General features: G+C 44.7%; 1 protein-coding gene across 1 annotated transcript in view; it reads right to left on the bottom strand.

The window, feature by feature from the left end:
- LOC110524453 (sodium-dependent neutral amino acid transporter B(0)AT2) overlaps positions 1-23764 on the bottom strand; it is a 56116-nt gene that overhangs the window by 19828 nt on the left and 12524 nt on the right. Inside the window, exons 3-5 of the mRNA XM_021604100.3 lie at positions 21494-21651; positions 19346-19472; positions 18889-19070 (exon numbers count right to left, since the gene is read on the bottom strand). Of these exons, the coding sequence (XP_021459775.3) occupies positions 18889-19070; positions 19346-19472; positions 21494-21651 (467 nt within the window). The remainder of the gene's footprint in view (positions 1-18888; positions 19071-19345; positions 19473-21493; positions 21652-23764) is intronic.

Here is a 23764-nt window from a genome sequence, read left to right as displayed (position 1 = left end):
CGTGCCAAGGGTCTAGGGTCAGTCTGTCCTGTGTGATCTTAGGCATGCTCCATCTAATGCTCCCATCTCTCCCTCCTCTCCCAGATTACCTGAGCCCTATGGCCATGCCTCAGGACTACCTGGCTTGACGACTACTAGCTGTCCACGTCCCCAGTCCACCTGGTCGTACTGCTGATTCAGTTTCTACTGTTAAGCCTGTGGCTATGGAACCCTGACCTGTTCATCGGATGTGATTCCTTGTCGTGCTGCTGATGCAGTTTCAGCTGTTTTGCCTGTGCTATCGAACCTTGATCTGTTCACCGGTTGTGCTATCTTGTCTCGGACCTGCTGTCTCAACTCTCTCTCTCTTTTTTTAAATGTTTAATTTTACCCCTTTTTCGTGGTATCCAATTGTTTAGTAGCTACTATCTTGTCTCATCGCTACAACTTCCGTACGGGTTCGGGAGAGACGAAGGTTGAAAGTCATGCGTAATCCGATACACAACCCAACCAAGCCACACTGCTTCTTAACACAGCGCGCATCCAACCCGGAAGCCAGCCGCACCAATGTGTCGGAGGAAACACTGTGCACCTGGCAACCTTGGTTAGTGCGCACTGCGCCCGGCCCGCCATAGGAGTCGCTGGTGCGCGATGAGACAAGGATATCCCTACCGGCCATACCCTCCCTAACCCGGTTGACGCTAGGCCAATTGTGCGTTACCCCACGGACCTCCCGGTCGCGGCCGGCTGCGACAGAGCCTGGGCGCGAACCCAAAGGTTTCTGTACCAAATATTAAGTTCTGCTATTCTGATGTATCAAATACTTACGTCATGCAAAAAAATGCTAATTAATTACTTAAAAATAATACAATGTGTTTGTTTTTTTAGATTCCGTCTCTCACAGTTGACGTGTACCTATGATAAAAACTACAGACCTCTACATGCTTTGTAAGTAGGAAAACCTGCAAAATCGGCAGTGTATCAAATACTTGTTCTCCCCACTGTAAATATGCACTTTAGCGAACAAAACATACATGTATTGTATAACATGAAGTCCTATGAGTGTCATCTGATGAAGATCATCAAAGGTTAGTGAATAATTTTACCTCTATTTGTGCTTTTTGTGACTCCTCTCTTTGGCTGGAAAAATGGCTGTGTTTTTCTGTGAGTTAGTGGTGACCTAACAATTGTTTGTGGTGCTTTCGCTGTAAAGCATATTTTAAATCAGACACTGTGGCTGGATTACTTAGGACAAGAGGCATTTCTACTGACTCTGAAAAACACTAAAAGAAAGATGCCTAGGGTCCCTGCTCATCTGCGTGAACGTGCCTTAGGCATGCTACAAGGAGGCATGAGGACTGCAGATGTGGCCAGGGTAATAAATTGCAATGTCTGTAATGTGAGATGCCTAAGACAGTGCTACAAGGAGACAGGACGGACAGCTGATCATCCTTGCAGTGGCAGACCACGTGTAAAAACACTTGCACAGGATTGGTACATCCGAACGTCACACCTGTGGGACAGATAAAGGATGGCAACAACTTCCCGAGTTACACCAGGAATGCACAATCCCACCATCAGTGCTCAGACTGTCCTCAATAGGTTGAGAGAGGCTGGACTGAGGGCTTGTAGGCATGTTGTAAGGCAGGTCCTCACCAGACATCACTGGCAACAACGTCGACTATGGGCACAAACCCACCGACGCTGGACCAGAAAGGGCTGGCAAAAAGTGCTCTTCACTGAAGGGTCGCGGTTTTCTCACCAGAGATGATGGTTGGATTCAAGTTTATTGTCGAACGAATGAGCGTTACACTGAGGTCTGTACTATGGAGCGGGATCAATTTGCAGGTGGTCCATCATGGTCTTGGGTGGTGTGTAACAGCATCATTGGAACTGAGCTTGTTGTCATTGCAAGCAATCTCAACGCTGTGCGTTACAGGGAACATCCTCCTCCTCCATCCTCCAGACATCCTCCTCCCTCATGTGGTACCCTTCCTGCAGGCTCATCCTGACATGACCCTCCAGCATGACAATGCCACCAGCCATACTGCTTGTTTTGTGCATGATTTCCTGCAAGACAGGAATGTCAGTGTTCTGCCATGGCCAGCGAAGAGCACGGATCTCAATCCCATTGAGCACGTCTTGGACCTGTTGGATCGGAGGGTGAGGGCTAGGGCCATTCCCCCCAGAAATGTTGGGGAACTTGCCGGTGCCTTGTTGGAAGAGTGGGGTAACATCTCACAGCAAGAACTGGCAAATCTGGTGCAGTCGATGAGGAGGAGATGCACAGCAGTACTTAATGCAGCTGGTGGCCACACCAGATACTGACTGTTACTTTTGATTTTGACCCCCCCTTTTTTCAGGAACACTATACACTTTATGCATGTTAAGTTTGCTGAAAATAAACACAGTTGACATTGAGAGGACGTTTATGTGATCGTGCCTCAATGTAATCAAGGTATGAAATGATTGTTATTCTTCACTGCCATCTCTTTTTGGGCTTAGTTGTGGTCTACAAATGATTATAATTATTTTCCGGCCTCCCGACCATTCACTCCGACAAAAATATGCCCGGGGCTGAATCTAGTTGCCTACCCCTGCTGTATGGACTGGTTGAAGCTCCATTTGCCTAACCATGTCACTATGCAGCTGAGCTGCTCTTGAACATCTTATTCACATTGTATCAACCATTCATACAATAGGAAAATAACAACCGTGGTCACAATGTCTATAAAGAAGCTCCTTTCTGCTCAGAGAGTCTAAAAAAATTAAATAAAAATACAAAAAAGTTTTGTCACATACACCACGCAGTGACTACTGTACCTGCCACCCATATCTAAATATTGTATATCTGCCTCACCTATCAAAGTTTGTATCTTTATCCCATTAGATAGTATGTCATTTATGTAAGGAGAGGTGATGTCAGTCACAGATCGTAGGCGCCATCTATCATTATGGCTATGTATCATCAAGTTGTTGCTATGCAACTCAAAACTCAAATTATACCTTGTCAGGTCATGATAAAAGCATAATCTTAATTATGTGTACTGTAAGTGCTTTAACTTTGAGGTGTTCTTTTGTAGCTGCACAGAACTGTTGTCTATCAAGAATGCAAGCACAAATTAGATTGAGTGGAAAATTAATAAGCCATTTAATACACATGATTGAAGTTTTTTTTCTTTCCTTTTTTTGTGAGTACACCCCTAACAATCAAACAAAGTAAAAGAGCGCATATAACCATGGCAACCACGCTCCCCCTCGGTCTCGCACCCTCACACCCACACACAGAAATGAAAAAGAAACTGTAGATCACAGCCTAGGAATAGGCTTTTGTGAACAAGGGGCGAAAGCGACATTAATATTCTTTTGTGTGGTAAAGCCCTGAATAAGCTTCAAAGGGTCTCCCACTCTGGCCCCTTCACCAGGAGGGGAATGGAAAGTGCATGGCTATTTTCATGACCTCACGCTCGGCGACAGACGAACAGGACGTGGAAGATCGGGACACTACAGACGGTTTCCCTGTTGTCATGCCATCACCATGGCAGAGGACCAAGATTAAAGCACTTCTGTCTGAGAGGCCAGGGCATCCATCTTGTTTTGTCTGTGTGTGTTGTGGAGACTGTTTTTGTCTGTGTTTGTTGTGGAGACAGGGGCTTGAATAGAACCAAGCAAACACCAGACAGCTGTTGGGACAAGACCAGTGAGAGGGACAAAGGCTGGATCAAATGCTGCATTAAGATAGCACAGGATAGGGCCATTTTCCTATAAGACCAGAAATACTCTAAAGGGAGGGAAAATGGTCCTTGCTAAAATGCTCAAGGAACAATACTCTAAAAGGAGTAGAAACTTTCTTTGCTAAGACGCACAAGCGATGATAAGGACCCAATGGTGTTCTCAATGGTGTTCTCTTTCAAATACTTGTTTCGATGTATCACATGTGGGGGTTTGCAAGGAACACCTACTCTCTCGGAAACACCTAACAAAAGCATCTGTCGGAGACTGTCACGCCCTGACCTTAGAGATCCTTTTATTTCTCTATTTTGGTTAGGTCAGGGTTTGGTTAGGTCAGGGTGTGACTAGGGTGGGGAGTCTAGTTTTTTATTTTCTATGTTGGCCTGGTATGGTTCCCAATCAGAGGCAGCTGTCTATCGTTGTCTCTGATTGGGGATCATATTTAGGCAGCCCTTTCCCACCTTGTGGGATCTTGTTTTTGTATTGTAGCCTTTTGCCCTACAAAGCTGCACGTTCGTTTTGTTACTCGTTATTTGTTTTGTTGCTGGTTCACATTAATAAAAATTATGAACGCCATGCTGCACCTTGGTCCAATCCTTCCAACAACGAACGTTACAGAGACAGACAGGTGAGACCCTCACTTCCAAAAAAGAAGCCACTCTCCAGGCCTCCGGTTGTTCTCGCTTCCTTTCCTCATGAAGAGTGTCACTACTCTAGCTCTCCTCATATCGACTGTATAGCTGTTTGCCTGCTTAATCTGCTCACCATCAAAACGTGAAGGATATTGCTGATGAGTGTAGGTCTTCAGACCCTGTCGAGAGGTTGAGTAGTAACCGTAAGGTTTATGTTTACGAGTAGAAATTACATTTCTACTTCTCAGTCAGTCGGTTTCCTTCAGCCAGCACTGAGCTAGCCACGGCACACCTTCACCACAAGGTAGCTGCTAGCTAACTAACGGCCCACTAGCCTCATGGCTATAGCGTTATACGGTGATCAATATTGCTAGCAGTTAGCCACAAGGCTCCTAATTACAAGACCCCTTCCCATTTTCCACATTTTGTTACATTACAGCCTTATTCTAAAATTGATTAAATACAAATGTTTCATTATCAACACAATACCATATAACGACAAAGTGAAAACAGGTTTTAGACATTTTTGAAAATGTATTAAAGTATTTATTTAATTTATTTACATAGGTATTCAGACCCTTTCCTATGACAATCGAAATTGAGCTAAGGTGCACCCTGTTTCCATTGTTCACCCTTGAAATGTTTCAACAACTTGATAGGAGTCCATCTGTGATAAATTCAATTGATTGGACATGATTTGGAAATGCACACATCTGTCTATAATAAGGTCCCACAGTTGACAGTGCATGTCAGAGCAAAAACCAAGCCACGAGGTCAAAGGAATTGTCTGTAGAGCTCTGAGACAGGATTGTGTTGAGGCACAGATCTGGGGAAGGGTAAGACGACATTTATGCAGCATTGAAGGTCCCCAAGAACACAGTGGCCACCATCCTTCTTAAATGGAAGAGGTTTGGAACCACCAAGACACGTCCTAAAGCTGGCTCCCTGGCCAAACTCAGCAATCGGAGGAGAATGGCCTTGGTCAGGGAGCTGACAAAGAACCCGATGGTCACTCTGACAAAGCTCCAGAGTTATTCTGTGGAGATGGGAGAACCTTCCAGAAGGACAACCATCTCTGCAGCACTTCACCAATCAGGCCAAAAGGCACCCAATGGACTCTCAGATCATGAGAAACAAGATCCTCTGGTCTGATGAAACCAAGATTGAACTCATTGGCCTGAATGCTAAGCGTCACGTATGGAGGAAATCTGTAACCATCCCTAGGGTGAAGCATGGTGATGGCAGCATCATGCTATGGGTGTGATTTTCAGCTGCAGGGACTGGGAGACTAGTCAGGATCGAGGAAAGGATGAACGGAGCAAAGTACAGAGACCTCAGCACCTCAGACTGGGGCAAAAGTTAATCTTCCAACATGACAACAACCCTAAGCAAACAGCCAAGACAACGCAAGAGTCCTTGAGTGGCCCAGCCAGAGCCCAAACTTGAACCCGATCGAACATTTGTGGAGAGACCTGAAAATAGCTGTGCAGCGACGCTCCCCATCCAACCTGACAGAGCTTGAGAGGATCTGCAGAGAAGAATGGGAGAAACTCCCCAAATACTGGTGTGCCAAGCTTGTAGTGTCATACCCAAGGCGAATCGAGGCTGTAACTGCTGCCAAAGGTGATTAAACAAAGTACTGAGTAAAGGTTCTGAATAATTACATAAATGTGATATTTAAAAAATATGTACTTATTAAATTAGCAAACATTTCTAAAAAGCTGTTTTTGCTTCATCATCATGGGGTATTGTGTGTAGATTGAGGGGAGAAATAAATTATGGAAAAAGTCAAGGGGTCTAAATACTTTCAGAATGAACTGTATATATCTTGGTACACCGTTTACACAAGCTACTATTTGCTAGCCACCAGGACCAGGGATTATAACTATGCCGTCTAACTATGCTATTCTTACAACATGAGTTGCTCGGTCCCCCTAGCAAGCCTTGTCCCTCACAATGACCACTGTTATCCTGTCCAAGGACGATCCCTATCAACCAATCACCCTTTTATAAAGCCCTTCTTACATAGGCAGTTGTCACAAAGTGCTTATACAGAAACTGAGCCAAAAAACGCAGAGAGCAAGAATGCAGATGTAGAAGCATGGTGGCTAGGAAAAACTCCCTAGAAAGGCTGGAGCCTAGGAAGAAACCTAGAGCGGAGTACAAGGCCATTAAGGCTAGATCGTTCTCCAAGATTTTCAAACGTTCATAGATGAACAGCAGGGTCAAATAATAATCACAGTAATTATAGAGGGTGCAACAGGTCAGCATCTCAGCAGTAAATGTCAATTGGCTTTTCATAGCCGAGCATTCAGAGGTTGAGACAGCAGGTGTGGGACAAGGTAGCACGACCAGTGAACAGGTTAGGATTCCATAGCCGCAGGCAGGACAGCAGAAACTGGATCAGCAGCACAACAAAGTGGCACGTCTGAACAGGTCAGGGGTCCATAGCCGCAGGCAGAACCGCAGAAACTGGATCAGCACCACAATCAGCAGCATGTTCTTGGGCTTGCGGCTCCATGATAGCGGGGAAAGATTCCCATCCTCTATACATAGGGAACATGTCCAGGAGGCACTTGAGGACCAGTGAGCACTGCAGACAGCTTACGAGAGCAGGTCTGAAGAAGAGGCTGAAACGTGCTTCTATCTCGCTAGCCCTTCTTGACTCAGAGCCGATAGCTGAGGCTCAGCTCTCCGCAACGGAGCAATGTTGGGGTGAGTTATTGATAGCCTTGACTCCCTCCCCTCACTATCTGACGATGTAGTGTCACGGGAAGGCGAGTTAGGGGATGACAAGGATGACTATGGGATTAATCTCACAAAGATAAAAGAGATTGCGCAGGAATTGGGGACTGACGTCTCCCGCCCACTCACGCATGCAGACCTGAGTGCAGTGGAGCTGCCCCTCCTTCAGTGGAGTTTGGCCTCCTTCATGTCTGCAAGTGGGCCACGGCCAGACTCGACATCAAGTCTTCTGTAGGGGCTCAGGGCTGGCAAGGAACATATACAATGGGAAGAGACTCCAGTCCCCATACAGCCCCGATAAAGGAACTACACCCTGCAGTACCAGCTTGCCTCAGGGAAGCTAAGAGCGTGTGGGGAAAAAAAACCCTCACTAGCAGGATTCTTGCTAAAAGTACCCTGAGTCTGCACATACACATCATGGAGGAATCTGGGTTTGGCAACCCTCCCATGGTGTAGCCATCACTGACTCACCACCTCAGCCCCTCACGCCATGTTGTTATTAATGACTCACTCCCTGGGAAGGTAGAGTGCTTAACTGCCTCTGTTTCTCAGAAAAATGTACAAGGCATCAGCCCAAGCAATTTAGAGCTCTCAATGTGACCTCTTTATTGTTGGCATATCAGGCTACTTGGAGGAGGTGGGGAAGCAACTGGACTCAGACCCTAGACCCAGATGTTTGGGAGGAGATCTGTATGATTACAGAAGTGAGCCTCCTTGCCCCCCATAGTGCCATCCAAGGCTGTGGTCATACCATGAACCTAGAGGTGGAGGAAGAAAGGGCACTTTGGCTGAGCATATCCACACCCCAGGAGCCTTCTTTGGTTTTCAGCCAAGGGCAGCAGTCAGCATGTCAGCCTTTCCTCCGGTCTCACTGACACACGCGGCGCAGGATGACGAACTGTGGCCCTGTTGACCCCATGCCTATGGCCTTTTGCCTCTAACTGCTATGGCGCGAGCAATCCCAGTCAAGCCATTCGGGGTATGCGCCACTCTGGTTTTCCCACTACAGGGCTGTACTACTCTGTACAAGGCAGGGAAACCCTAACCACTCTGCTCCCCATTCTACGGGAGGACAGGTTTCCAGGGTTCATTGGGAAACCCTCTCAGCCCGTTTTACTATTCTGAGGGGCGTTTTGTTATTCTACCTGGCAAAGACAACTTGGCTCTGTTATGGAAAACACTCCCCATTGAACTAGAGATCAGTCTGTATAGTTATTCCTTAATTTACTTTCTGGATCTCAGGGAAAAGGGGGGGGGGGGTGTTTATCTGGTACTCCTGAGTCAACAAAGCTTTGGCTTTTCCTCGTCACGTTTTAACTGTGATTGGTTCACCCAATCAGGCCGCTGCCTGCTATGCCGACCGATCTGATGGGAGCGAGAGGCTGAGGAACTCTTTGCTCTTGACAACCCTTCTCCATGGAGCAAGGTCAAGACAACAGTTATGTAGCTATCCTACTGCCCAGGATTAGGAATACTGCGCTGCAGGTGTTTCCTTCTTCCTTTTTCCTGAGGTCTTATGTCAAGACGCTGGATACTCTGTCCTAAGAGCTTGCTTTCTGTATCAATCTAGCCTGTCGAAGCAACAATCCTATAGGGCCAGGGGAGTCCCCATCCCATAACATGGTGACCATGCCGTTTGGGGCGGAAGAGCTGACAAAACCAAGAGATGGATGATGCCGTATGCTTTCCCTCCTAATCTTTGATGACCAGTGATTTTTTTTTTTCCCCCGGTTGGCAGTTTACAACCCTGCTTACGACCAGTCCTGGCAGCTATCGTCATGCAAGGTTTACACTCTAGAGCTAGAGGTTCTCAAAGTGGGGTCCGCGGATGTACAGCAGGGGGTCCGCAGGCAGATCTCAAAATATATTTTGTAAAAACAAACCATTACATTTTTTTTTTAATGAATATTTATAGCAACAACAGATGAAACACATTTTGGCAAAGGGTGTTATAAAATACATTGCAATACAACACAATGTCATACTATTAATCTACAATTGATGTTCTTAACAACATGGGCCTGGCTCAGAGGGATATTGGTATCCAGTGCTCCACCATTTATTCAACTTAATATTATGTAAAACAAAATGTACATAAATGCACTGTCATTTAAAGCTACAATCCTTAGTTGCTACATCCGTTTTTGGTATGGAATACCATGATATACCTATTGATTCTTGAAGAATATAACTTGCAAATGCCTCATGAGCTTAGTTCAACTGTCATACCCCATCAGAACTCAAAATATAAGCTTGTTTTATGTACAAACACTGTATATATTTATCATTTTGATACCATGGATGGTCAGTGATTGCATCCATGAATTTGAGAGTGGGCCTCCCGGGTGGCGCAGTGGTTAAGGGCGCTGTACTGCAGCGCCAGCTGTGCCATCAGAGTCCCTGGGTTCGCGCCCAGGCTCTGTCGTAACCGGCCGCGACCAGGAGGTCCGTGGGGTGACGCACAATTGGCCTAGCGTCGTCCGGGTTAGGGAGGGATTGGTCGGTAGGGATCTCACCAGCGACTCCTGTGGCGGGCCGGGCGCAGTGCGCGCTAGCCAAGGTTGCCAGGTGCACGGTACTCCGACACATTGGTGCGGCTGGCTTCCGGGCGCGCTGTGTTAAGAAGCAGTACGGCTGGTTGGGTTGTGTATCGGAGGACGCATGACATTCAGCCTTCGTCTCCGTACGGGAGTGTTAGCAATGAGACAAGATAGTATTGTGTACACACAGACAAGACAAAGCAATATAAATAATATACTCAACTAGAAAAAATAAAAAATAAAATAGCTTTAAAGATACCATACTTTAGACAAGTTAAACACACCAGGCAGAAGGCTACAGAGGTTAAAGGGCAATCTATAGTACAGGGACAGAGCAAACACCTCACCATTGTTCCTGTAAACAGTCAAGGGATAAAGGTGGAGAAATGCAACTGGACCAAAAAAAAAGTTTACAATGTTTTAAAATAAAAAATAAATAAAAAATTGAATGATTATTCATGTAGGCGTGAACAAAATGTAAAAATAACTGGGAAAAAACAAGCTCACACTTCAGTCTCTGCCTGGGCAAGATGAACAAGGCATCTGCAGATCACAATCAATAAGCACATGGACCTTAATGCCCCCCCCCCCCCCCCCCCCAGCAAAAACACAGAGAGAAGCTCCTCCAACCCTTAAGTCACAGACTTATTTTAGTATTAATTGGAATGCCATCAGAGGATGGACTGTTTAAAGTAAGACCGGAATGGAGCCCAAGCCTCATCAAACAGTTTGGGGTTCCCACGTGAATTGAATTGAATTTTTTCTAGTTTCAGAGAGCACAACACATCCCTCACCCAATATTTATAAGATGGGGGAGCTGCCATCTTCCAGTTCTGTAGTATTAGCCGTCTAGCTAAAAGAGTTGTATAAGCAACAGTGTCCGACTGGATTCTTGATAGGGGGGTACCCATGGGCAGTACTCCAAAAAGGGCTGTAAGGGGAGACGGATCTATAACAGTGTCATATATATCAGAGAAACATTTAAATATTAATTCCCAGAAACCTGACAGTTTATGACAGCCCCAAAACATATGCAACAGTGCGGCTGGTTCCACTTTTTACATCTGACACAGGTAGGATCAAAATCAGAGAATATTCTTCCAAGTTTGGCCCCCGACCAGTGGATACGATGAACCACCTTGAATTGAATGAGGCTGTGTCTAGTGCTAAAAGAGGACGAGTGCACCCTGTGCAGCACAGATTCCCAGGCGTCTTCCCCAAGTTCCTCCCCCAAATCCTTTTCCCATCGAGTCTTTAAAGGCACCAAAGAAGGGTTCTGTAAGTCATGAATGATTGCATACACATCTGAAATTGCGCCCCTAGGAAGCTTGTTCAGCTCCAAGATGCTCTCTCTAGCTGTATTCGCAGGCCTATTGGGAAATCCAGGTGTGTTAGCCCTGACAAAGTTTCTAGTCTGGAGATAGCGGAAAAAGTGGGATTGGGGGAGATTGAACTTTTCCTGCAGCTGAGAAAAAGAGGCAAATGTATCATCAAAGAATAATTGGGCTAGCGAGGAAAGGCCTAGTGAGTGCCAAATGCCAAAAGCCCCATCATTCAAAGATGGAGGAAATAAAATGTTCTGATTGATTGGGCCTGATAGAGAAAAGCCTCGGAGGCTAAAGGCTAAACGGAACTGATTCCACATTTTAAGAAACTGCTTTACAATTGGGTTGGCACACCTTTTGCCTAGGGACACTGGGAGAGACGAGCACAGCACAGAGGAAAGTGCTGCAGGTTTACACGATTCAGACTCCATCTGGACCCAGAGTGGTCTAGTGCCAGTAGGATCAGTCTGCAGCCAGTACAGAACGGCTCTGAAATTTGCAGCCCAGTAGTATGTCTGAAAATTTGGTAGAGCTAAAGCCCCCAATGACCTAGGCTTCTGCAAATGTTTTCTACCAATCCGTGGTACCTTGCCATCCCAAATAAAATGCATGAATGTTTGATCCAGTGAAATAAAAAAAGATTTTGGAATAAAAATGGGTAAACATTGAAATAAATATAAAAATTTGGGCAACACATTCATTGTAATGACATTAATCCTTCTGATAAGAGAAAGGGGTAGCGAATTCCAAAAAGTAAAAGATTGTTTCAATCTGTCTGCTAGAGCAACAAAGTTTTCCTGAAACAAATTTGAATATTTCCTTGTCACTTTTACTCCCAAGTAAGTGAATTGATCCCGGACAATCCTAAACTTGTAAAAGAGCACTTTAAAGCAGCCTTGTTTACCGGAAAAAGCTCACTCTTGCCTAGATTCAGCTTGTACCCTGAGATTGATCCAAACTTTTTAAGAACAGATAGGGCACGTGGCAATGAGGTATCGGGGTTGGAGATAAACAAAAGGAGGTCGTCAGCATATAGCGAGACTTTCTGCTCCCAGCCCGCCCTGATTATGCCTTGAATGGCATCATTAGAGCGTAGTGCAATGGCGAGAGGCTCGATTGCCAAAGCAAACAACAAGGGGGAGAGTGGGCAACCCTGTCTGGATCCGCGGTGCAAGGGAAAATAGTCAGAGGACAAGTTATTAGTCCGTACCGAAGCCATGGGGGAAAAATACATAATCTTTATCCACGCAATGAATTTGGGGCCAAAGCCAAATCTATAAAGGGCAGCTGTTAGGTAATCCCACTCAATGCGGTCAAACGCTTTTTCGGCATCAAGTGAGACCACCACCTCCGGGTCCTCCGACGCTGGGGAGTACAGTATATTCATAAGGCGCCTAATATTGAAAAATAAATGCCTATTTCTCACAAAGCCAGTCTGGTCAGAGTGTATTACTTGGTGCAGCAAGCCTTCCATACGGATGGCTAAAAGTTTAGCTAGGATTTTGTAATCACAGTTTAAAAGCGAGATTGGGCGATAAGATCCACATTCCAGGGGGTCTTTGTTTTTCTTTAGTAGTAATGAAATTGAAGCCTGATAAAGACTAGGCGGTAGCTTTGAAGTATTGAGGCACTCTGCAAATAGTCGAGACAAGAATGGGCAAAGCAGACCAGAAAACGTCCTGTAAAATTTGCTTGGAAAACCGTCCGGACCCGGTGATTTACCACTTTTCATTGCGGACACTGCTGTTGCAATCTCCTCAAGCGTAAATTCTTCTTCTAGACAGTCATGGGAGTCTGTATCAATTGAAGGCATATTCAAGCCATTAAAGAAGGAGTCAATCAGGAAGGGGTCTTGAGGGGATTCAGAGGTGTATAGCGCCGAGTAATTTTTTTTAAATTGATCATTGATCTCTTTATGTATAACTGTGGTGGCACCAGACGGGGTCCTTATTTGTGGGATTAAACGTGAGGCCTCAGATTTACGGATCTGATGCGCAATGAGTTTACTGGCCTTGTCGCCTTGTTCATAGACTTTGTATCGAGCTCGCAAGAGTAACTGTTCAGCTTGCCTGGTAGAAAGCTCATCAAATTCAGATTGGAGTAGTTGGCGCTCTTTATGCAGATCAGAGGAAGGATCCGTAGCATACTTCTCATCCAATGTGGCTATGGACTCGCTCAGGTCCCGAAGTCGCTGGGAGCGAACTCTGTTTTGGTTGGCTGTATAAGAAATAATTTGGCCACGTAGGTATGCTTTGAGAGACTACCATATGGTAGAGCAGGACATACCTGGTGTTGAATTAGTTTCTAGGAATAAGGTGATTTCAGAAGAATTGAAATTGACAAACTCCTTATCTAAGAGTAAAATGGGGTTGAGACGCCATTGATAACACATAGGAGGTCGCTGGGGAAACTCTAGTTCAAGCACTAATGGTGAATGGTCAGAGATAACAATACTCTCGTAAGTACACTGCCGAAGGTTAGGCAGAAGTTTTTTGTCCAAAAAGAAGTAATCAATCCGGGAGTATGTTTGATGAACATGAGAATAAAAGGAATACTGTCTATCTGTAGGATGTAGGAAACGCCAGGCCTCAAACATAGCATATTTCTGAAGAAAGGGTTGAATAAGTAGGGCACATTTAGATGGGCCTGTATTTGTTTGTGGGGACTTGTCAAGAACTGGGGACATTTTACAGTTGAAATCCCCCCCTAAAATCAACAAATGAGAATCTAAATTGGGAATAGCAGACAGAAAGGAAGAAATGAAACTTGTGTCATCCCAATTGGGAGCATAAACACTAGCCAAAACAAGAGGGGTAGAAAACAGTTCACCGGTTACTATGACGTATCGTCCCTTAGGATCAGCAATAACCTCAGAAGCTACAAAGATTTATCACCAGAATAGCAGCACCTCTTGATTTACTATGAAAGTTTGAGTGGAACACTTGACCAACCCAGTCCTTACGCATCCTAAAATGCTCACCAGTCCTCAAGTGAGTCTCTTGTAGAAATGCAATATTTGCATTCAAACCCTTTAAGTGTGTCAACACCCTCTTACGCTTCACCGGGTTGTTAACCCCTTTGGTATTCCAAGAAATGTACTTGATCGTATTATTTCGGCCCCTCTGGGCATTCCCGTTATTCAACCCTGTCATTAGAGCATAGAATGGAAAAGCAATGAGCGCCCAAAACCCTCAGAATAACTTGTCTCAGAGTAATAATGTACGGTGGTAAATGTTTGGAAAAAATACAGAAAAAAAACAGAAAAAAAACTAAAAAGACAGAATGACAACATTAGAACTGAACAATTCAACCTGCCCCCCCACCCCCTCCCCCCATCCCAGACAATACCTCCCAAACGAGGTACAAGCCTAAATAGAACATGTTCTCTTCGCACAGTATGTCTGTGAGAGTGCGGTCTTAAGCCTAAACCCACAGTCCCGCTCTTTAAAGTCGCGTTTTGTTAGTGGATCCAGCAGCAAAAAGAAAGATTTGTACGTATTTTTTCAAAAAAATATAAAAGGCGAATCCCTTGTGCAAACGGAATGACAAAAGCACCACTTGTAGATGTATATAATTGTATTCCCAAAATGTATAAAGGCTCTCAGCCAAAAATCTAATTTGAAGTAAGGAAATCGTAGTAAGACAATCAAAAATAATAGTAATTATAATAGTAAAAAGCTGAGAAAGCTTACAACCAATACCAAAAAACGACGTGTGCGCAACGTTGAACGTTTGCTGGGCATACAGTGCCTTGCGAAAGTATTCGGCCCCCTTGAACTTTGCGACCTTTTGCCACATTTCAGGCTTCAAACATAAAGATATAAAACTGTATTTTTTTGTGAAGAATCAACAACAAGTGGGACACAATCATGAAGTGGAACGACATTTATTGGATATTTCAAACTTTTTTAACAAATCAAAAACTGAAAAATTGGGCGTGCAAATTATTCAGCCCCTTTACTTCCAGTGCAGCAAACTCTCTCCAGAAGTTCAGTGAGGATCTCTGAATGATCCAATGTTGACCTAAATGACTAATGATGATAAATACAATCCACCTGTGTGTAATCAAGTCTCCGTATAAATGCACCTGCACTGTGATAGTCTCAGAGGTCCGTCAAAAGCGCAGAGAGCATCATGAAGAACAAGGAACACACCAGGCAGGTCCGAGATACTGTTGTGAAGAAGTTTAAAGCCGGATTTGGATACAAAAAGATTTCCCAAGCTTTAAACATCCCAAGGAGCACTGTGCAAGCGATAATATTGAAATGGAAGGAGTATCAGACCACTCCAAATCTACCAATACCTGGCCGTCCCTCTAAACTTTCAGCTCATACAAGGAGAAGACTGATCAGAGATGCAGCCAAGAGGCCCATGATCACTCCGGATGAACTGCAGAGATCTACAGCTGAGGTGGGAGACTCTGTCCATAGGACAACAATCAGTCGTATATTGCACAAATCTGGCCTTTATGGAAGAGTGGCAAGAAGAAAGCCATTTCTTAAAGATATCCATAAAAAGTGTTGTTTAAAGTTTGCCACAAGCCACCTGGGAGACACACCAAACATGTGGAAGAAAGTGCTCTGGTCAGATGAAACCAAAATTGAACTTTTTGGCAACAATGCAAAACGTTATGTTTGGCGTAAAAGCAACACAGCTGAACACACCATCCCCACTGTCAAACATGGTGGAGGCAGCATCATGGTTTGGGCCTGCTTTTCTTCAGCAGGGACAGGGAATATGGTTAAAATTGGTGGGAAGATGGATGGAGCCAAATACAGGACCATTCTGGAAGAAAACCTGATGGAGTCTGCAAAAGACCTGAGACTGGGACGGAGATTTGTCTTCCAACAAGACAATGATCCAAAACATAAAGCAAAATCTACAATGGAATGGTTCAAAAATAAACATATCCAGGTGTTAGAATGGCCAAGTCAAAGTCCAGACCTGAATCCAAGCGAGAATCTGTGGAAAGAACTGAAAACTGCTGTTCACAAATGCTCTCCATCCAACCTCACTGAGCTCGAGCTGTTTTGCAAGGAGGAATGGGAAAAGATTTCAGTCTCTCGATGTGCAAAACTGATAGAGACATACCCCAAGCGACTTACAGCTGTAATCGCAGCAAAAGGTGGCGCTACAAAGTATTAACTTAAGGGGGCTGAATAATTTTGCACGCCCAATTTTTCCGTTTTTGATTTTTTTTTTAAAGTTTGAAATATCCAATAAATGTCGTTCCACTTCATGATTGTGTCCCACTTGTTGTTGATTCTTCACAAAAAAATACAGTTTTATATCTTTATGTTTGAAGCCTGAAATGTGGCAAAAGGTCGCAAAGTTCAAGGGGGCCGAATACTTTCGCAAGGCACTGTACATTACATTCTCAGTGTCAACAAAACTCTCTCTATCCTCTATCTTGTTAAGTGTGCTCATGTGTTGGCCACGCCGACTAATTGTCTACACCTGATCTTAATGAGAGTGCCCCTGGTTGAGAGTGCCCCTGGTTAATGAGAGGGCCCCTGGTTCGCGCCCGGGTATGGGCGAGGGGACGGTCTGAAGTTATACTGTTACAAGAGCTTGTTTCCTTTGAAATGTGGCCTGTTTGCATAGACTAAAATTAACAGTCTTTAAAAAAAAACACAGCTTGCTAGCTCCATCCTGGTGGGCTTAGTGGACTAATTCCATGGATAGAGAGCAAAAAATCATAGATTTAAACCTCACTGCCATGCCACAATAAAAAATAAGTGTTTGCATGATTAATGCCTAAGCAAATTAATGACGATGTGTCCTATCTGTGCTTGGAGTTCATAACAGTTGAACTAAGAGTCTTATTGAAACATAATTACAAAAAATTATATAATTACCTTCAAATAACCTATAATATCTGTTCTCAGAACATTAATAAAACCTCCCAGAAACTGAGGGAACCTCCCTGCAACCAAAAAATGAACGTTCCCATAAAAAGTTAAATGGTTTCCCAGCACCAAAAATATTGAGAACATGCCCTAGCGATGAAACAATTCTCCATCCTCACACAGATGATTTAGCATTCGGGACATAGCCAGTATATCATTTTTTTTTAATGGAAAGACAGGCCTGTAAGTCTTAAAGACAGCCAGACCCTAATACACACTCAGTTGGTGTGTTTTTCTCGTGGAAAAGCTGTGACTATACAGATTGTTCTATCCTACACTCTGTTTTCCATGGTCCTATGCTCCTTGCAGTATCTTTTGGACTGAGTTAAGGTTCATCTTAAGTTCATTTTGCCGCTTTCTCTGCCTGCCAAGTACCCGACAGTGATAGTTTATCCATAACTGTAGTGTAGTCTAAGGGGGGCACATCGCTTAAGCTTTTAGCTTGTGGGACGTGTGCTTAAATCCTTTCACAGTGGCTATTAGCCACTGAAAAGCGTGGAGACTGCATATTGCTCATTTTGCTTTACTACTGCCCTTGGCGTCCCTAAGTGTATGGGTGGACTGTGCTCAACCAGCAAATGTTCGAGCCCACAGTATACCCAGGGATTTTTCAGGTTAATGTACTTAACCAATCTTTGAGCCGGTCAACTTTTTCCCCATTGTCGCACCTTGGAGCCTATGGCTTTTCACCTGTTGCCTTACCTAGAAGGGCGTCCCTGTTGTCCAGTTTGTACGGTTCACATTTACTTGGATTGTAGGTGAGGTCGGGCAAGGGTGTCATGCTCTTCGCTCATTGGGCAACCACCCTTAGAGGGTTGGCCCGTTTCTTTTTGACAATATCCTGCTGGATCATGGGACCATAATATATATTTATAATAGTGCAAGGGTGATAGCCTTTGGTGGGGCCAGGAAGGGCCCTTTCCTACAGGGGGGTTTACCTCTTGGACACTGTTTTTGGGACGTCTTATTATACTGATATTTTGTGCTTCCCCTCGCTTTGTTATGAGGTTTCTCCCAATGGGTGCTCTCTGCACCTTCTCAAGATGTTGGGACTTCCCTGGCTTCGGAGAGCCTGTTTTGCAAAACGGGAGTTGGCCATATCCCCACATGATACATCGAAATGAGTATTTGAAAGAGAACTTAAGGTTCCTTGCGTAACCCCGGGTTATCTGGTAACATGAGTGAGATGTAGCGCCGCATTCAGAGCGTCAGGAAGAGAAGCATGCTTGAAAATATCCAGAGGGTAGGAGACTGGCTCCTTTATGGAAGTGAGGGTCTCCAATCCTTCGCCACTTTAATTGTCGGTCTCCAACAGATGCTTTTGACCGGTACTTCTGAGAGAGTAGGCAGTCCCAGCGAACCCCTACATGTGATACATCTCACTCATATTATCAGAGAACCATGGTTATGCAAGTACCTTTACATGTTTCACACCTTGGGTAGATTAAGAAAGACCTGACACACTTTCTCCTGCCTTGGCTCCAGCCTGACACGGAATGAAGGCTTAACGCTAAAAACAACAGCGACGTTATCATCACAGAATTTTCCGATAGGGATTAAAGCCTTAGAAAGAAAAAAAAAGTGTTAGCTATTTAACCAAGGACCTTGACTCTGACCTTGTAACTGGCCAGCTAATAGCAGTCATATGACAAGAGAGAACATGGATAAAGGATCAAGATGACCTGCTAAAGAAGATGGCAACGGATGCAGAGCAATGTCGACTGTTAGCCAGTTCGGCTAATCCATCCGGATGCTAGTCACGCTACTCTCAACTTGGCTACAGTAACATCCAAACCCGGATCACATGAGCTCCAGATCATTTCCAGTCAGTTACCATTAGGAAGACCTGTCAAGGTCTTTCAGGTATACAGTAACTAACAAGCTTTCCCTCACAACTCACATTTGAACGGCTAACTGACTAAACCAGGAATACCGTAACTATCTAGCTCTCTCTCTCAAACTTGCTCCCTTACACCAAGCTCTCTTTCTCACCAAGCTCCCCACTCCCATTTACTCTCTCTCTCACCTTCCCGGAGGACTGGATGCCCTTGATCATGGCAAGGCAGACCATGGACCAGGCGGCCAGCAGACAGATGGTCATCCTCCAGTTAAGGCCTCCGCTCTCAGAGATGGAGTCAGAGATGTTCAAAGCCTCACGGTACCAGTAGTAGGTGGTGGCCGAACTCTTTTCACACTCAGGCACCACAACTGGAGGGAGGAGGGGACAGACAAAATGGTGGTTGTTACGGATTAGACCAGAGCACGCTTTATAATGGATTGTGTGTCTACAGTATGGCTAATGGCTTACTGTATCGCTTTCACTGGGAAGTATCTAAGCACTGTGACTTTATTACCTGTTTTATTTTGTTTGCTAGTTTGTATGCTAGTTTACTTGTATGCTAGTTATGAAGAGCCACCTGTATAGTTCTTGTGTAATGAAGATGTGAGTGTGTGCTGGATGAAGGTGAGTGTGTGTGTCTTACACATTGTGGTTTTGTTCTTGACCAGGGGACACTCGTGCCATGGCAGAGGCTGCTGGAAGGACTGGGAGAAGTAGAAGAGACTCCACCCAATGATCACATTGTAGTAGAGGGCCACAAAGAAGCACACCTGCAGAACAAAAAGTTAGTGTTGAATACACACATATCACATTTGAGATCAGAATTTTAACACCCACAATGTTAAATTGAACACTTTCTTAGGAATTATATTTGACCCACCAAAACAGTATTAAACTAACACCCCCAGAGGGTTGGATCCCTAACACTGTGGGTGTGGCAAATGCCTTGTGACAGAGACATGGATGTTGTAATTCCTATTGGAATCCAGACATAGGGAGGATATTGAAACTTCTCATCACCCATAATCTGCATGAGGAATTTGTCGAACAAGATTACCTAAATCATCTAAACTGTAAGAACAGTCTCAGTAATGGGGGCAATAGGGCCAACCACTTACAGATTGGATTAGAAAAATGTCAGTTATTTATCTTAGATCAAATAATCAATCAATGTGCGTGCAGAAAGACATTTAAAAATAAAAAACTATTATAAAATATGCCTGCAAAGCATGCTGGGAAATAGGATATTTTTTAAATATTTTACCGTTATTTAACTAGGCAAGTCAGTTAAGAACAAATTCTTATTTTCAATGACAGCCTAGGAACACTGTTCAGGGGTAGAAGGACAGATTTGTACCTTGTCAGCTCAGGGATTTGAACTTGCAACCTTGTTAGTCCAACGCTCTAACCACTAGGCTACCCTGAGACCCCTCCCAAGTATTTTTTCACTCTGAGGGAGTTAACGGAAATGAACTCAACATAGTTGAGTAACAACCACACCACGAACTGTTGCCTCATCTGTAATTCAATCAACACTTCATTTATTCACTGCAGGTGGCGTCAATTTCAATCCAACTGGTGTTAACCCCACGAGAATCATCACTCAGATATAATGCTCACAACACACCGAGTTTAACTGATTGAGGTTTACAACTAGGTAATGGTGATACCCATCTACTGTCGGACTATGGTTAGAGAGCAGGCAGAGCCAAAGATGCAATTTGGTTTAAGAGTATTTATATATTCAGGTGGCATGGAATGATGGCATGGAATGATTGACAGTTGCTGACATGAGACTTTGTCTTGAATTGGATGGACTAGCCGGTGGGTCTGTAGCAGTGAAGGCTGCTGAGGGGAGGACAGCTCATAATAATGGTTGGAAGGGAGCCAGTGGAATGGCATCAAACACAAGGAAACCATGTGCGATGTATTTGACACTATTCCACCTATTCCGCTCCAGCAATTACCACGAGCCCGTCCTCCCCAATTAGGGTGCCACCAAGCTCCTGTGGTCCGTAGAGTATGTTTGTATGGCTTCTATTTCAATGACGCATACTGTTTCTTGGTGTGAGAGTTGTATGACGTGCCCAATTGCTCAACTTTGTCTGGGTGAAGCACCCCGGATTGAAAAGAGGCGCCCTCAAACCTGCCCGTTTAAATACCTGGCCATAGCGTTATATAGCGGGTACACCTTCAACGAGTGCCCTCCATCCTCACGTGACCATAGAGTTGGGTAGGGGGCACACCTGCCACGAATGCCCTCTCCCCACCTCCACATCACCGATCAGGGAATTCTGAACACAGAGATTTTAACCACACATTTGCTGTGCACAATCCAAATCATTACTACCTGAACACAATCAATCCATCTAAAGTTATCGTTATAATGCTTTTATCAATAAAAAAACAATGTGACAGCAACCCAAACCTAAACCCAAACCTAAAACCCAGAGGAGCAAGGCCAAGGCAACACACTAGTTAAACAACACGGATCCTGAATACAGAATGCTGATCTACATTAAACCATGCTCAACCAACACGTGTTGTCATGGTGGACATGCACTGCCAGTTAGTTCGCAGAAAGGTGTCGTGCCCTATTCAATACCCAAAATTCTCTGCTCTAAACCTGTTACTCTTTAAAGCAGCTTGTCTTGTCCTTTCTCAATTATTGTCCTTTGTCTGTCTCTGTGTGTGTGTGTGTGTGTGTGCATGCAAAAAATCCTTCTCGTGTGTGTGTGCTTTCCCCTTTTTCTAAGGTGTGGTGCCCGTAGTGGCAGTGCCGCTGACTCACCACACAGCTGGCAAACCCGATGCCCCCCAGACGAGGGCTGATGTAGTTCCACACCCCGATGCTGCCCCTGCGGATCCGCTGCCCCACTGACAGCTCCAGGAAGAACAGGGGGATGCCAATCACAATCAGAAGGATCAGGTAGGGCACCAGGTAGGCCCCTGTGGAGAAGAAGAAACACACCAGGGTCAGAAACCGTATCTATCGCGCACACACACACACACACACACACACACACACACACACACACACACACACACACACACACACACACACACACACACACACACACACACACACACACACACACACACACCATGTAGTGAGTTTCTGCCTCGTTGTGTCCTAGTTTCTGCCTCGTTGTGTCCTCGCACGACTCAAGTAATTTTCCCTCATCATGGTGTGTGGTGCCACCAAATAGTATATCAAGCTGGAATTTACTCAGGTCTCAAATTTACCCAAATTGAGCTGTGGTTACTTGAGTCCACATCAGAGAGATAACATTCCTTATTTCCTTAATAGGGAGAATTACTAAGACACAGCCCGTAATAGCAGAGCTCCGTAAAACACAGGGTCTGTCTGTCTCTCAGGAAGATACTCTCAGGGCATCAGAACATACTCAGAAGACACGAGACTGCAACTGGAAGACACATGGTAGATAGAGATCACATAAAAACCTGTGATCAAAGGAAATGGTGGTTGGCATTAAGCATGTCCTATAATCTTTCAATGTTTTTACAGCAGGAGCCATATTGCCACAACTAACTGGAAGAGATTAATACAATGTATAGTCAGTAGATCACTTGAATAAAAACAAACCTCCAACCCTTTAACTGTTTTGCTTCTATCTCATTTAACTGCAAAGTCACTCATTGTGAATCAGAAATAAGGATATCACATCTGACAATAAGCTATAGTTTCAAAACAAAGTTGTTGTTTTTTTGTCTGGAAAACAAAAAAGTCACTGGTTGAGGAAAATTTGGCCACTGGTTTCAGCCTCCCGAAAACAAGATTAGCTGGCCCGGAACGGCAGATAGGCCTACTCGTCAACCAGAAACCAAAGCACGTTGGAAATGTATCTATTACACGAAACCTACTGTATCTCCTCTCATACTGGCTCAACATGTTTCCAACCCCACTGATCATTTTCACCTTTTTTTTAACCTTTTGTGGCCACACACGTCTCCAACTCAATCATCCAGTTTGTTGACGACACAACAGTGGTAGGCCTGATTACCAACAATGATGAGACAGCCTACAAGGAGGAGGTGAGGGCCCTGGCGGAGTGGTGCCAGGAAAATAACCTCTCCCTCAAACAAAACAAAGGAGCTGATCGTGGACTTACAGGAGACAGGGGCCGCAGTGGAGAGTCAAAACCTTCAAGTACATTACTGACGACCTGAAATGGTCCCTTCACACAGACGGTGTGGTGAAGAAGGCTCAACAGCACCTCTTCAATCTCAGGAGGCTAAAGAATTTTGTCTTGGCCCCTAAGACCCTCACAAAATTCTACAGGTGCATCATTGAGAGCACCCTGTCGGGCTGTATCACCGCCTGGTACGGCAATTGCAGCGTCTGCAACCGGGATTGTGCGGTCAGCCCAACACATCAGTGGCACACTGCTTGCCTTCCAGGACATCTACAGTACCCGGTGTCCACAGGAAGGCCAAGAAGATCATCAAAGACCTCTGCCACCGGAGCCACAGCCTGTTCACCCCGCTACCATCTTAGGAGACAGTACAGGTGCATCAAAGTTGGGACGAGAGACTGATAAACAGATTTTTATCTCCAGGCCATCAGAGTTAAATACTCACCACTAACCGGCCTCCGCACAGTACTCTTCCTTGAACCTTAGCCACTGTTACTAGCCGACTACCACCCGGTACTATACCTTGCACCTTAGAGACCGCTTTGCCCTATGTACAGTGCCTTGCGAAAGTATTCGGCCCCCTTGAACTTTGCGACCTTTTGCCACATTTCAGGCTTCAAACATGATGATATAAAACTGTATTTTTTTGTGAAGAATCAACAACAAGTTGGACACAATCATGAAGTGGAACGACATTTATTGGATAGTTCAAACTTTTTTAACAAATCAAAAACTGAAAAATTGGGCGTGCAAAATTATTCAGCCCCCTTAAGTTAATACTTTGTAGCGCCACCTTTTGCTGCGATTACAGCTGTAAGTCGCTTGGGGTATGTCTCTATCAGTTTTGCACATCGAGAGACTGAAATTTTTTCCCATTCCTACTTGCAAAACAGCTCGAGCTCAGT

Source organism: Oncorhynchus mykiss, chromosome 1, assembly GCF_057628025.1.
Source record: "Oncorhynchus mykiss isolate SJ-2025 chromosome 1, ASM5762802v1, whole genome shotgun sequence".
Lineage (NCBI taxonomy): Eukaryota > Metazoa > Chordata > Actinopteri > Salmoniformes > Salmonidae > Oncorhynchus > Oncorhynchus mykiss.
This window is presented reverse-complemented; position numbering and strand designations above follow the sequence as displayed.